Source organism: Nymphaea colorata, chromosome 14, assembly GCF_008831285.2.
Source record: "Nymphaea colorata isolate Beijing-Zhang1983 chromosome 14, ASM883128v2, whole genome shotgun sequence".
Taxonomy (NCBI): Eukaryota; Viridiplantae; Streptophyta; class Magnoliopsida; order Nymphaeales; family Nymphaeaceae; genus Nymphaea; species Nymphaea colorata.
In genome coordinates this window covers 12531584-12544397 of record NC_045151.1, presented here as the reverse complement: position 1 = coordinate 12544397, position 12814 = coordinate 12531584, and the positions used below count along the sequence as shown (strand labels likewise).

At 38.2% G+C, this 12814-nt stretch overlaps 2 protein-coding genes across 5 annotated transcripts in view; one reads left to right on the top strand and one right to left on the bottom strand.

Annotated features, from left to right (window-relative positions):
• LOC116267588 (peptidyl-prolyl cis-trans isomerase CYP59-like) overlaps positions 1 to 9505 on the top strand; it is a 34998-nt gene extending 25493 nt beyond the window's left edge. For 2 of the 3 annotated variants that reach the window (XM_050075209.1, XM_031649413.2), the window contains 10 exons: positions 80 to 171; positions 263 to 362; positions 1091 to 1210; positions 1315 to 1392; positions 1560 to 1654; positions 1746 to 1801; positions 3257 to 3297; positions 6429 to 6531; positions 8216 to 8348; positions 8420 to 9505. In XM_050075209.1, the coding sequence (XP_049931166.1) occupies positions 80 to 171; positions 263 to 362; positions 1091 to 1210; positions 1315 to 1392; positions 1560 to 1654; positions 1746 to 1801; positions 3257 to 3297; positions 6429 to 6531; positions 8216 to 8348; positions 8420 to 9128 (1527 nt within the window). In that variant the 3' untranslated portion in view covers positions 9129 to 9505. The remainder of the gene's footprint in view (positions 1 to 79; positions 172 to 262; positions 363 to 1090; positions 1211 to 1314; positions 1393 to 1559; positions 1655 to 1745; positions 1802 to 3256; positions 3298 to 6428; positions 6532 to 8215; positions 8349 to 8419) is intronic. The other variant, XM_031649414.2, reaches the window with a different exon arrangement.
• A 2101-nt stretch (positions 9506 to 11606) lies between these two features.
• Positions 11607 to 12814, bottom strand: part of LOC116267690 (membralin-like protein At1g60995) — a 50802-nt gene continuing 49594 nt past the window's right edge. For both annotated transcript variants that reach the window (XM_031649555.2, XM_031649556.2), the window contains one exon: positions 11607 to 12381. In XM_031649555.2, the coding sequence (XP_031505415.1) occupies positions 11899 to 12381 (483 nt within the window). In that variant the 3' untranslated portion in view covers positions 11607 to 11898. The remainder of the gene's footprint in view (positions 12382 to 12814) is intronic.

Sequence of the window (12814 nt, the reverse complement as noted above, 5' to 3'; positions counted from 1 at the left end):
GTTTATGATTCTCTTTTTTTGTTTTCTGTGATCTTCATTGTTTCTAACACTTATATTCCTGCTGGTTTGTTCTTTTCAGGTTTTTGGAGAAGTAGCAGAAGGTTTTGATACTTTGACAAGAATAAATGAGGCATTTGTTGATGAAAGCAGCAGGCCGTTCAAAAACATTCGGTTTGTTTTCATATTTTTTTTTATTCATGTGGATATTTTAAAGACTCTTTTCATGTATCTCTCTTGATTTTTGTTTCATTGTGGACAACAGAGTCAAACACACATATATACTGGATGACCCATTTGATGATCCTCCTCAGTTAGCTGAACTAATTCCTCAGGCCTCCCCCGAAGGGAAGCCTCCTGATGAGGTAAAGATCATATTGCTGAATTCAGCTAGTCTAGCACCTGGCGTAGTGTCGCTGTTGAAAATTCATGTTTCTAGAAGATCTTTGATCTGTTAGTGCAAGCGATTGCCTATATGCAATAGATGTCTTGTGACTTTCACTGGCTTTTCATGCATTTCTCTCGCAACTTAGGTCTTCAATATAGTTGTATGGTTAAGACATTGATCATAGTGTAAACTCATTGTGCAAAAGATGGATGGTACATTAGCATTGTGTAATGCACTATAGTGCCATTGCAGGCTTGCAGCAGCTCATGAAGTGCATGATCTAGAAAAGAGGTCAACTGGATGCACAAAGAGCAGAAGCTCAAATATCTCTTTCTCTTTCTTTTTTTTTTTTCTTTTGGAAATCATGTTATTTGAAAGACATTCTTTTTGTTGTTCTTGAGTTGCATGAAAAGTCATAATTTTCAACCAACTCGATTAAGCAAATATAAGTCCAAGCGACGAGGGTGTTGCTGCTGGCCAAGGAAAAAACATTGCCAAGACTTGTGAAGATTGGCTTTAATTCCCTTAGCAGGAGCTTGTTTCTTGCGGGCATAGGACACAGATGAAGCTTTCCTTGTATGTGATGTAATACCTGCTCGATAATAAAACTTACGAGTTATGAGTACTACTATGTCATATTACTTGTCTGCACTTCCTGAAGTTCTTGTATAGTAATTCATCCCTTTCTTGGACTGAGTATTACAGATTGATGATGTACGTCTAGAGGATGACTGGGTGCCTTTAGATGAGACAATGGACCCTGAACAGCTCGAGGAATCTATGCGTGAAAAGGAAGCTCATTCTCATGCAGTTGTCCTTGAAATGGTATGACTCAGATATTTGTGGATTCTGGCATAGTGAAAATCTTGTTCCTTTATTGCAAGGGGAAAGAAGCTGGAGATCTTGACGTTAGTTTGTAAACCTAACAGATAGGAGATATTCCTGATGCTGAAATAAAGCCCCCAGAAAATGTGTTGTTTGTCTGCAAACTTAACCCTGTTACACAAGTGAGTATAAAATTAGTTCACTCCAAGTTCTGTGTGTCTGATGTTCAGAAAGTTTGTGTTACATTTAGTGAAAATCGAAATTGTTGATACAATAGCATTATGGTCTGTGATGCTTTACATGATCAATCCCTTTTTTTTTGTTAGACCTCTGCTAGTTTTTTCTGCAGTTGAAGTTGAATACATACCTGTTTACAATTGAATATGGGAAACTGCAGGATGAGGATCTTGAGATTATCTTCTCGCGTTTTGGGAAAGTAACATCGTAAGTGCTGAATACAGATGAAATCTTCTGTTCTATCTGCTGAACCTATGCTTCCTATCCATTCACAACTTTGTGGTCATTCCCCATGCAGGGCTGACATAATCCGTGATTATAAAACTGGTGACAGCCTATGTTATGCTTTTATTGGTGAGTGTCATCTATAACGTGTTTAAACCAAGGTCCTCTTTATGGTAATCTAGTGCTGTTTTACATTTCAGTATATGTGTGTCTGGTCCTCGTTATAAACAGGAATCAGCTTGTTTATTTTTCACTGCTAGTCATGTTGATTTATGTGATATGGTATTTCTTGAAAACAATTAAGTGCCTTTTTGCCAAAGCCAGTCTATGTGCATCTTATTCTTTTGCAGCATAGACACATTCTCTCTCTCTCTATCTCTCTCCACATAGACATCTCTATTGGTCAAATAGATCTTTTAGCAGGCGGACCATCATGAATGTTTTCATGGTTTAGGCTTGTGAAAAATTGTTTAGAAATTTCATGAATTCAGTAGGCATCTCTCTCTCTCTCTTTCTCTCTCTCTCTCTCACACACACACACATTTATTGGTCAAACAGACAAGGATATAGTGTCGTACATCAGTGTTAAAGAATTTATGTGCATAACATGAAACAATTTGCTTATTGATAGAAGCAGACTCCGTCTGAAAAAATGCACTCACTATACCAGAATGTGTGGCCGTTTTAATTGCCTTTCACTGGGGCACATAATTCACCATCCATATCTAACTGATGGAATCCTGTTAAAGTCTAGTCTGTTGTTTAATCATAGTCAAAGGTGATGGTTCAAGACCCTAAGGACTAGTGGGGACTAGTTGATCTGACTTCTTCTAGTCGATTGACTATGGATGCATATGTTTGTATGGAAGTAAATACAGTGTACAAAGAATGCACATGCATATTATAGGTCAAGGATTAGTCAGCTGACCAATGACTGGGCTGTCTAATTAGCGAGTCTGGCAGACTAGTTGCTGTTTGAAGCACAAGTTGGTTAATAACCGACTCAACCAACTAGTCGGACTAGTCCACTAACTTGTCTAGGTTTCGAAGACTAAGTTATAGTCTTATAGATATGATATAAAACTTTAATTGTTGACATGATTGTACATTGAAATATCACATAATACATGGTGCATCATTTACCTTGGTTTAGCTGTTTAATTTTTTAATGTCTATGAGTCTGATTTGTCTACTCATGTGATGTTTGTAACAGCTATTGTTTTGCTAACTTAGTACTGACTAGATATTTGAACATTATCTAACCAGAAACTGCATATTGACTTGGTTGGTTTCTTTGATTTTTATTCCTCCCTTTTCTTGATTACTGAATATGGGCTTAAGAATCATATCATACTCTGTTTATCCCTGACCATACTTAAGTTTTTCTAAAAGAAAACTGTGTAAGAATATCTTCATGTCAATGTTTTGTCTTAATACCAGAACTCTGGTGAAAAGTCCACATGCCTGAGGTCTTTCATATTACCAATTGTATGTGGTGGAGCTTGTTGTTTTTCCCTTTTTTCTTTCTGAGTGCCTTCCAGCAACAATGCATATGTGAATGCCTGTGATTATGTATATTTGCAGAATTTGAAACTCAAGAGGCTTGTGAAGCTGCATATTTCAAGGTAAATTATTACGATCTTTAGTTACATTATGCTTAGGTTATTTGCCAAACACTACTTTCCTCTCTCTCTCTCTCTCTCTCTTCTGTTATTTGTGGTCATGTTGTCTAAAGACTGAAGGTGTAAAGCTTATTCTATATGTTAAAAGGCTGTTGAACTTTTCAACTTGGATTATGTTTTAATGTGTAAATGACAAGGAATGCTATTCTTGCTTGTGGACAAGAATGGGCCAAATAATGGATGGCAGCCATGGGTGTGAACCTTAGTTTACCAATTTAGTGTTGAGGATCACCACTAATAACACTAAAGTAGTGCAGCTTTCATGTATGCTTTTGCTTTGCATGGTAAATCCTGAGTACTAAACGGAAGTTGCAGCCCTTATACATGATATGCTTCCATGCACTGTGCATGCATGCTCATGGGAGACATGTTTCCTTTCGATATTCTTAGTTTCAGTCTTTGAGCAGGGCCCTTTTCTCCAGGTAAGAGATTTTCTTTTGTCTTCTTTAACCATTTTGTTGCCTATGACTAAGCTTGGGCATCGGGCTAGGCCACAGCTCGTAACTGCAGCCCAAGCTCGGCCCAACACCCGAAACCCAAGCTTGGGCCCGCCCCGGTTAACATAAAAAATATATTTATAAATATAAAATAATACATGAATATAATTAATCGTAATAAAATATATATCATAATATCATTATAAAAAATAAAAATAATATTAAAAAAACATATCGGGCCAAATTGGGCCCCATCGAGCCAGCCTGGGCCGCCCCGGTATGCTTTTTCCAGCCCGAACCTGGGTCCGATCGGGCTATGTACCCGGCCCGTTGCCCAGCCTTACCTATGACAAGGTTGACAAATGTAGGGATAGAAATAGAACAGGCCAAACCTGGCCTTAATTGGAGCCTGGCCCATTTAGTGAATATGGTTGCCAATTGTACTGCATTGTTTCAGCCTTTCAGGTCTTGTTAGGCCTAGCTTCTAGCATTTGGACTTGACACTCACCAACTGATCAACCAGGTAAAATCACGTTACTTCTGTGTAACCCTGGGCATATGTTAAAGGAAAACGATTTTGTAAACATAAATTTGTCCTGCCTACACAGATGTATCATTTATGCATTAAAATTGATATACAGCATGAAAGTTTTTAAGATTATAAAATGTGGTATTAAACTTGTTAAATTACAAAAAGCAATATCAAATCTGTTCACATGATGGATACAATACATTGATATATTTATAAGCTTAGTAACAGAATGATATATATAAAGAACTCATTGACTGGTTGAGTCGCTAGTATCACTTGAGTCAGGTGACTTTGCTGACTCTTTTTCTTTTCAAAATATTGGTTATGTCAAGACTTGGTTCTCAGGACAGAGCACAAGTCTTGTGGTGGCCATACTGTAAAATATTTACAATGGGGTCAGCGCCTCAGAGTCTAGCAATACTGATTTACATCTATAATATCAAAACATGCAAGATGTTGCTTTGAACCTGGTCTTATTAGGATTCAGAAAATGTTGAATGCTTGTTTTACCTGATACATGCAATATTGGAGATGGAACCGTTATTCAGTTAAATAAACTTTTGCACGACCACACATTCATCTTGCAATGGCATAAAATTAATCACAAACTTCCCCAGATTCCATCAACTGAGGGCAATATATTCAATCATCCAATAGTCATTATCTAAGAAATAATTCAAATAATTTGAGCAGTCCCTAACCAGACATGATTGCATTAGGCTCAGTATGGTAAAGCCTATTATGACAACTAAGATATTAGAAGCCAATATAAAGGGTCTTTCTTTGGAAGGTCAGGGGAGCAAGTCAAAAGGCATGGGATTTTCTCAGTGTTTAAAAACTCACTGAGTCAGCTTGTTGACTTCGGCTTAACTTGTCTCTCTACTGGGTCAACCCGTAGGGAGAGTTGTTCTTGTCCAAGACTCTGCATGACTCTGTCCGCAAGTCGGTTGACTCAGTGAGTTTCGTTGTCAACACAAGTGATGAGTAGTGTTAAACACAGCGGGTTGTGTTCAATGGCAGGATTGAAAAACAGAAAAGGAAAATGGCTTTATTGAAATACAGGGCTATATATGTATTACAAACCATCGGGTTTTGGTCTGTTTCACTTTCATCGATGCTCTGTTTCATCAGTGAGGTTTGAAAAATGAAAAACCCGCACCAGTCGTTGGCCATTACCTGTTGTAGCTGTCCGGAAACCACATTCCGGCAGCTGCACCTGCAGGAGTTGTGATTCCTGCAAGTTGTCAGTATCAACACGGAACCGATGTTTTTGAAGGTACTTCTTTTCTATTTCCTTGTTCCATCGTTTTTTCTTTTTTCTGATCATGTCACTGGCCATCTGACATCTGTCCACCTTTTTGGCATCTCTCTCTCTCTCTCTCTCATAGTACTTTCCCATCACTTGCTCTCTCTCTCTTTTCCAGCTCTCTCCTCTTCTTTCCGGGCAGTTTTTTGTTCTTTCCTTTGTTTTTCCTAAATGTGTTCTTCCTGTATTGGTGTGTTTAAATGTCATGAATGAACTTGATTTTTGTATGGCTGATTTTGTATGTTTACTATGGACCTATGGTGTGCTTATTCTATACCCATCATGATTTTTTATTATTGGTGTTCTGTAGTTGTTTGGGCAGTTTGACCGAATTAACATGGTTTTATATTGCAAAGAAATGTAAGTTATATTGTTATATACTTATATACTGTTTTTTTTTCTTTTAAAAGAAAATATTTATCAACACCCTGCCCAAGTCACAGAGTTGTCCAGCTGAGTCACAAGCCGAGAATGGAAGAGTCGAGTCCCGAGTCACTGCGTTTTACTACAATTTGTGCTTATGAAATAAGGGTGGACCTAAATTACTCTTCCAGCTTTCTGTAGATTGTTCTACTTAGTACAAAATGTTCCAGAGTTGAATGGCTGATAGTGTGAAAAAGGTCCTCCATCCCGAGAGTGCATTTGGTGTGGAATGTGGATTTTCTACATTCCCTGTTTACGATGCAATCTTGCTTCTACATTCCCTGTTTAAGTCCTTGTAAAAATTTAAATGTGCACTCATATGGCCTGTGTTGCTAGTCATTTTAGACACTTATTTTTAACTGTTTCGAGGCTGCAGATGGATAATGTCTTAATCGACGACAGAAGGATTCATGTTGATTTCAGCCAGAGTGTCTCTAAACTATGGAGGCAGTATAGACGTGGTGGAAAAAGGAGTGAAGGTGATAAATATTGGAACCCTTGCCTCACAGCATTGAGATTATGATTCAAAATTTATCATTTTCTGAACCTCCACCTTGCAATGTTTCCTCCTTATGCTGCATATTACCCGTTTTTATGCTCTTTTATTTTCATAATTCATATGCTTGAATTGAAGGATTTATATACCGTACCAGTTTTTTTCTCTAACTAATAGCAGTTTTGTTGTTTTGCTTGTAAAGTTGAAAACTCACAAATGAACTGGAAGTTGAAGAAAGTTGGACTAGATATGCTTCAGAAAGAAAAAATCACACGAAACTTTGTAAGAAATTATTTTAGAATGTGAATAGCGGCAGTTATAAATGAAATACTTCAGATGGCTGTTGATGTGATGCATTATCTGAAAAACCATCATGAATATAAATTGCAACTATGATGAGTTCTGTAGAGGTGTAAACAGAGAAGTTCCATGTTGTAGATGAATTTCCAATACTTCATGAACGATTGAGATATGTCAATCCTGTATGCAACCTGTTTTCCTTTATTATTATTTTTATATAAATAAAAAAAAATTCTTCTGCAATAATTCTGAATCATGATTTCCTGAATTTGAGGTAGTTCTTAAACACATTTCTCCTTGCAAAGGTGTTTACGTTATTTAGAGGAACTTTGTCTTAACAATATGTCCTCTCTCTCTCTCTCACACACACACACACACACGCACACACACTCACACACTCACGGCTGCAAGCTTTGCATTCACATCAGGAGTATAGCAATCTTACTGTACTAACATGTTGTTTGTCTAACATTTATAAATTGACAAAATGGTTTATAGCTCAAGTAGGAAGATGGTTTCAAACTGTAATGTCAAAAGATAGACTTTTCATAAGGATTGTTGCTTTGTGTTTACAAAATTTTTGCAATGTTGGTGTTGTTTGTGGTAATGGTGAGAATAAATGTCGTTGAAGTTGCATGAAAAAGAAATATTTTGGAATGAACCATCACGTCTCACCTAGTGCTTATGTAGCAGCATGTTTCGTAGTTCTGGGAGCATGGTACTAGACTGTGGAGATGAAACACATCAAGAGGTGAATGTTACATGCTGTTTGGCCTTTATGTGTGGATGTCCATCGGTTGCCAATATCTTGATTACTGATCCAAAACCGGATCCATTTAGTCAGATCTGGTAATGAATCCAAATCCTAATCAGACTAGGACTTGGTATGCAGTCTAGTTGACCAAATCTGAACCTGTCTGATACCCGATAAGGATGCAGCTCAATGATATGTAAGGTTCAGATCTTATCCCTGCTGCATATGGTTTTGCTTGCAAAAATTCAAGTCCAGATCCAAATGAGGAAGATCAGACACAGTTGAATCTGGTAAAAGTTGGATCAGCCTGGGTTTGAATTGTCTGCACCCCCATTATGGCCTATCCTGGTGTACCTTCTTGACTGAATAATGAAATTGACCTGCTGATAATTATTTGGGTACTTGTGAATCTGAATTTATTTTGTCATTGAATATGGATAGATCAGGGTTGCTTGGTCGACTTGAAAAATAGTTCCAGTAGCTTCGTTTGAAAACATCAATTTTAGTCTCTCAAGATTGGCGTACCGTTTTTATGTTGCGAGTTTTTTTATTTTTTTCACTGGAGAGACAAGTACACAAACATTTCTTTTCTAATTTGTACTTTTATCAATAGGTAAAGGCTGTTTCAAATGTGGTGCCATTGACCATTTTGCGAAGGACTGCACTGAGGGTTCAGGTAGCACACCAGCACCTCAAAAATATGTTCTAAAGGACAGCAACACACAGCGTGGGAATCAAACAAAAAGGCGAGTAATTTCTTATGTTCATGTGACAGTTTTGATTAACGTTGTGTTCACATGTGTGCTACTTTGTTCAGTTATGAGATGATCTTTGATGATGATGCTTTGGAAAGTGAGAAGCCACATGAGGCACGCCAAAGCGAGCAGAAGGCTAAAGGAAGCTCAGATAGAAGGAAGGAGGACAGGGCATCGGACCATATTGAAGATAGGATGGACCGACCTGTGACTGGACGCAGGCATAACAAGGATGATGTTGGTAGCCGTGAAAGCAGAGATGCCAGTAACCGAGGGAGTGATAGAGGCACCAGTCATGCTGCTAAAGCAGATGGAAGCCAAAGAGTCGGGGAATCTAGCAGATACAGCACAGAGAAGCATTCAGACAGGGAGCAAAAGAGGCTTGCTGACTACCACCATGATAGAACAGGGGATGGCAGAGATGGGAGGAATGGTAGGGAAGAAAGAAGATACCGCAATCATGAAGACCATGCACGTAGTCATGGCAGATACCATGACCACGATGAAGATAGAGCTCGGGATAGCGAGGGTCACAAGGAAGGAAGAGAGAAAGATGATGAAAGGAAAAGAAGTAGAGAAAGCAAACGTGGACTTGACAGGAGGGATGAAAATGATGACAGAAGTAGGAGAAGAGAAAACAGAGATCATAATCACGGCCAATATTATGATCGTGGTCAAGATGGTCGCCGTGAAAAAAATTATGATCGTCATTCAGATCGAAGGCAGCACTCTGACCAGGGCCATGGGGAAAAACGAAAAAGAGATGATTAAAGGTTCTTGGCTAGCAGTAAAAGTAGTTGTACACCCTTCTGAGCTGAGACCTTATAAATAGATAAATGGCAATTACTTTGATTGGTTGATCTTCCATGAAGGGGAAACAAGCTTTTTGTCTGCAATTGAAAAAGAAGACGTGACTCCTAGCTCCTTGTCCGATTCAGCAAACCAATATATTTTCTCGGCCATTGATTTTCCTTTTTTTCACTAAATTGTTGGTTGAAACTGCCAAAATTTTGAACGTATATCTGCCCTTGAGATGCATCTTTCTATGTTTTTTCCAAGTACATCTCGTTTGACCATATGAAGGACTTCTCTACAAGAATGTAGCGTCATAATGGAATCGGCAATGTATTTAAGTCGTTTTCTATCCACTTTTCTGTGTCTTCTGCTGAAGAGGCTGCCGTTACGCTACTCCCACTCGTTTCAGAACTCTTTCAATGATGACGAGGAACTTGCCTAAAATGTTGTAAACCCGGTCAGGAGTCGGCAACACCGCATTTTGATAATCATTTTCTCTATTTTCTTCGACATTGTGCGTATTGAATGTATTTTTACTCTATCATTATGTTGTCTTGTATCTTTCTTATATCTAGCATATCAAGTGCCACAGGTTTCTTGATCGTTCCTGGAGCGGTAACTGGATGCAGAAAAATATTCTTGATAAGCAATGCACTATACTGTTACTGTAATCACGTTGTTGAGCCATACAAAAAGCTGTCCAAATTATGAATATTAGCAGGATTTAATCTGCTTTCATTAGAAGAATTATCGAAACGAGTTTCATTGATTAAAAAATTGAATGGAAAATACGAACGTAACTACAGCCGCTGCAATGCAAAGCATCTTCAGCTGCCCCTCGCCAGAAGTTCTATTGTTAGCAACGCATGGCTGTAGCTCTCTTCACCCTTTACAGAGGCACCAACTTGAATCAGAATGAAAACAGGAGGTGGGCGGACGGCTATTTGAACCACCAACACAAGTGCAAATGCAGTGTGTCTATGTAACTGAGTCAACATTTTGAGCTCACCTTGACCTGCCCAAACCGCCAGGCTAGCCACTTCATTGGTCTTTCTTAAACCTTCATGGAATCAGTCTCATTTTGGGATTGGTTTTCCAACCTCTTTTTAATCTTTGTCTCATCAGTTTTCTTTTTCATTTGTAGTTTTCAGAACCATCTTCTTCACCTTAAAATTGCTGGATTGTATGGAGGGAAAGGAACCTGAAAGTCCAATCCTATTTTAGGACTGAGTCCAATCATTTCACACACACACAAGTCCAAACTGACTGGGTCCATTTTTGGGCCATTAGTCAAATGAGTTTAACCAAGCCTGCCCCGTCAACGAGCCGATCGAACTGGTTGCATTCCAGTGTCCAGCTTAGATGTAACCATCTTGCTTATGTTTCGATGGTGAGGCTCCATAATATACATTCTGAGAAGAGAAACAATTAAAAAAAGAAGCACTCAGCTCAAGCAGCCAAAAAGAATCTACAATTTTACAGGGCAAGAGTAAGAAATATTTTGCACGGGAAAGGGTACAAACTGGAGGAAATGGCAAGATTTGAAACAGTTCTTTATTTTTTTTGGCCTCCTCATTGATGAAAGGTATTTGAAACTCCTAATGGTTGTATGTTTCAATCCAGTGTTGTCGCTCAGAATCAGTAAGAGCTCATCTATATTAAAAAAGCTTCAAATTTATTTTCAGATCTCGACAATGAAATCCCGTGTAATCTCAATCCTGTTGTTGGTAGACAAGGACCAGTGCGAGTCCTCAAAGAGCTGCTGATGGAAAAAGCAGAAGATTGTAAAATTAATCTCTTGAAATATAAAATTATTGAAAAAGAAAATCATAATGGTTCATTTGTTATGCGACCTTTCCTCTTGCCTTTGTCTATGATCCACTTCTTATTTATGTTATAAATATTGGATGTAATAAATCAGAAACTTTCTTATAATTTTCCAAATTATGTTCGATGATTGATCTTAACCTACTTCCAAAATTTTGTTGAGTACCAGTTAACATCATGAATTATTCTTTACATTAGATTAAGAGCTTGATATGTTGAGGCTGAGAACTAGTGAAGATTTAGTTTGTAAACCCCGTATTTGTTCTTCCTTTTGCTATAAAAACTTGAGAAACTTACCAATTGATGATAATGATATGCTTTTCATAAGTCACTGATTTGCTGAAGTTATATATATATATATATATATATATATATATATATATATATATATATATATAAAGAGATTAAATTTTGGGGACGGTACACGTACAGTTTGCATTATATGAAAAGAGCAAGAATTATCAGATGTCTGGATGGCCCAACTTCCTAAATGTACTTTATCTTTCGACCGCACCTTGATGCTTCAAACTCTGGAATTTCCGCTGCCATCACCATCCAGCCGACAGTCCAGAAGCCAGCATATATTGATTCTTGAAAAAGAGAGAGAGAGAGAGAGAGAGAGAGAGAGAGAGGTAATTTAATATGATATAGACCGTCCGATAGCACGAGTATTACACAAGTATTCCTGATGTACAAAGGTGAAGATTCACTAGCCATTCCTTCAAACGTATTTTTATACATTTTGCATAAAATATACGTTTAGTACATCCAATGCAATCGTGTGATTAGCAAATGATACATTTACAGAAACTATTTTGCCTCTGTCATGTTTACATTTAACTCCATAATGGTTACAGAACCCCGATTACTGCATGTAGCCAGACAGAAAAAACACCCAGTACTACTTGCTTCTCTAACTTCAAAATCTTCTCCACCAAGAATTCTGAGGTGGTTGGTTGTTTTCTTGACCCCGAGGGGTTTGAGCATACGCCTGGCCCTGTTCTCTCATATCCCTGAACATGGAAAGGAAAGAGACTAGGCCATCGGATGAACCGCCACCCAAAGCCCACAATAGTAGTGAAGCAAACGAGTTTAAGGAGTTTGTGTTCTGAACGCTCTCCACTTGATTGCCAGATCCAAGGGGTTGCAAGAGAGGTCCTCCAGCGCCTTGGTTTTCTGCCGATGAACCATCTGCAGGATGTGCAACTTCTGCACCTGCAGCTGTCACTGTGTGCACATCTCCTGCATGCTGTGTTGCATGGTCAGTAGGAGGGCTTGGAGTTCTTGTATTTAATCTAGCGATGTGAAGTGTGGATGTGAGAATGGTAGATGACGTTATATGGACACCTCCCTGTTGTTGCAACTGCATTCGGTGTCTCATAAACCTCTGCAAAGCTGGCACCTGAAAAAAATATTCGAACTAATCTAGTTAGCAATATGCATCAGCTCTTCAGATAGAAAATCGTGTGGGCAGAATAAACAAGATCACCAGAAAAGAATAAACACCAAATAGATTGTGGGAAAAAAGGGGTAGGAAGTTCAAGCAGGGAAAGCAAGGTACTAGATCGTTCTTCATGGTTTTAAGCTGAATATCTCTGTTCCAAATTAAGAAACCCAAAATGAAAACAAAAATTGTACATAAAGTACTAAAACTTTTAAAGGACCTAAAATGCAATTGCTTCAATATTTTGTCTGGACTGCTTTTCAATAGATCCTGTCACCAGAAGGTCAAAAAATGTTCAAAATATGTCCCTTGTTGATGCATTTTAAATCTCCGATCATTCAAGGAAGAAAACAATCAAATTATGTCTTGTAAAAAAGGTGACTTCAAGCAC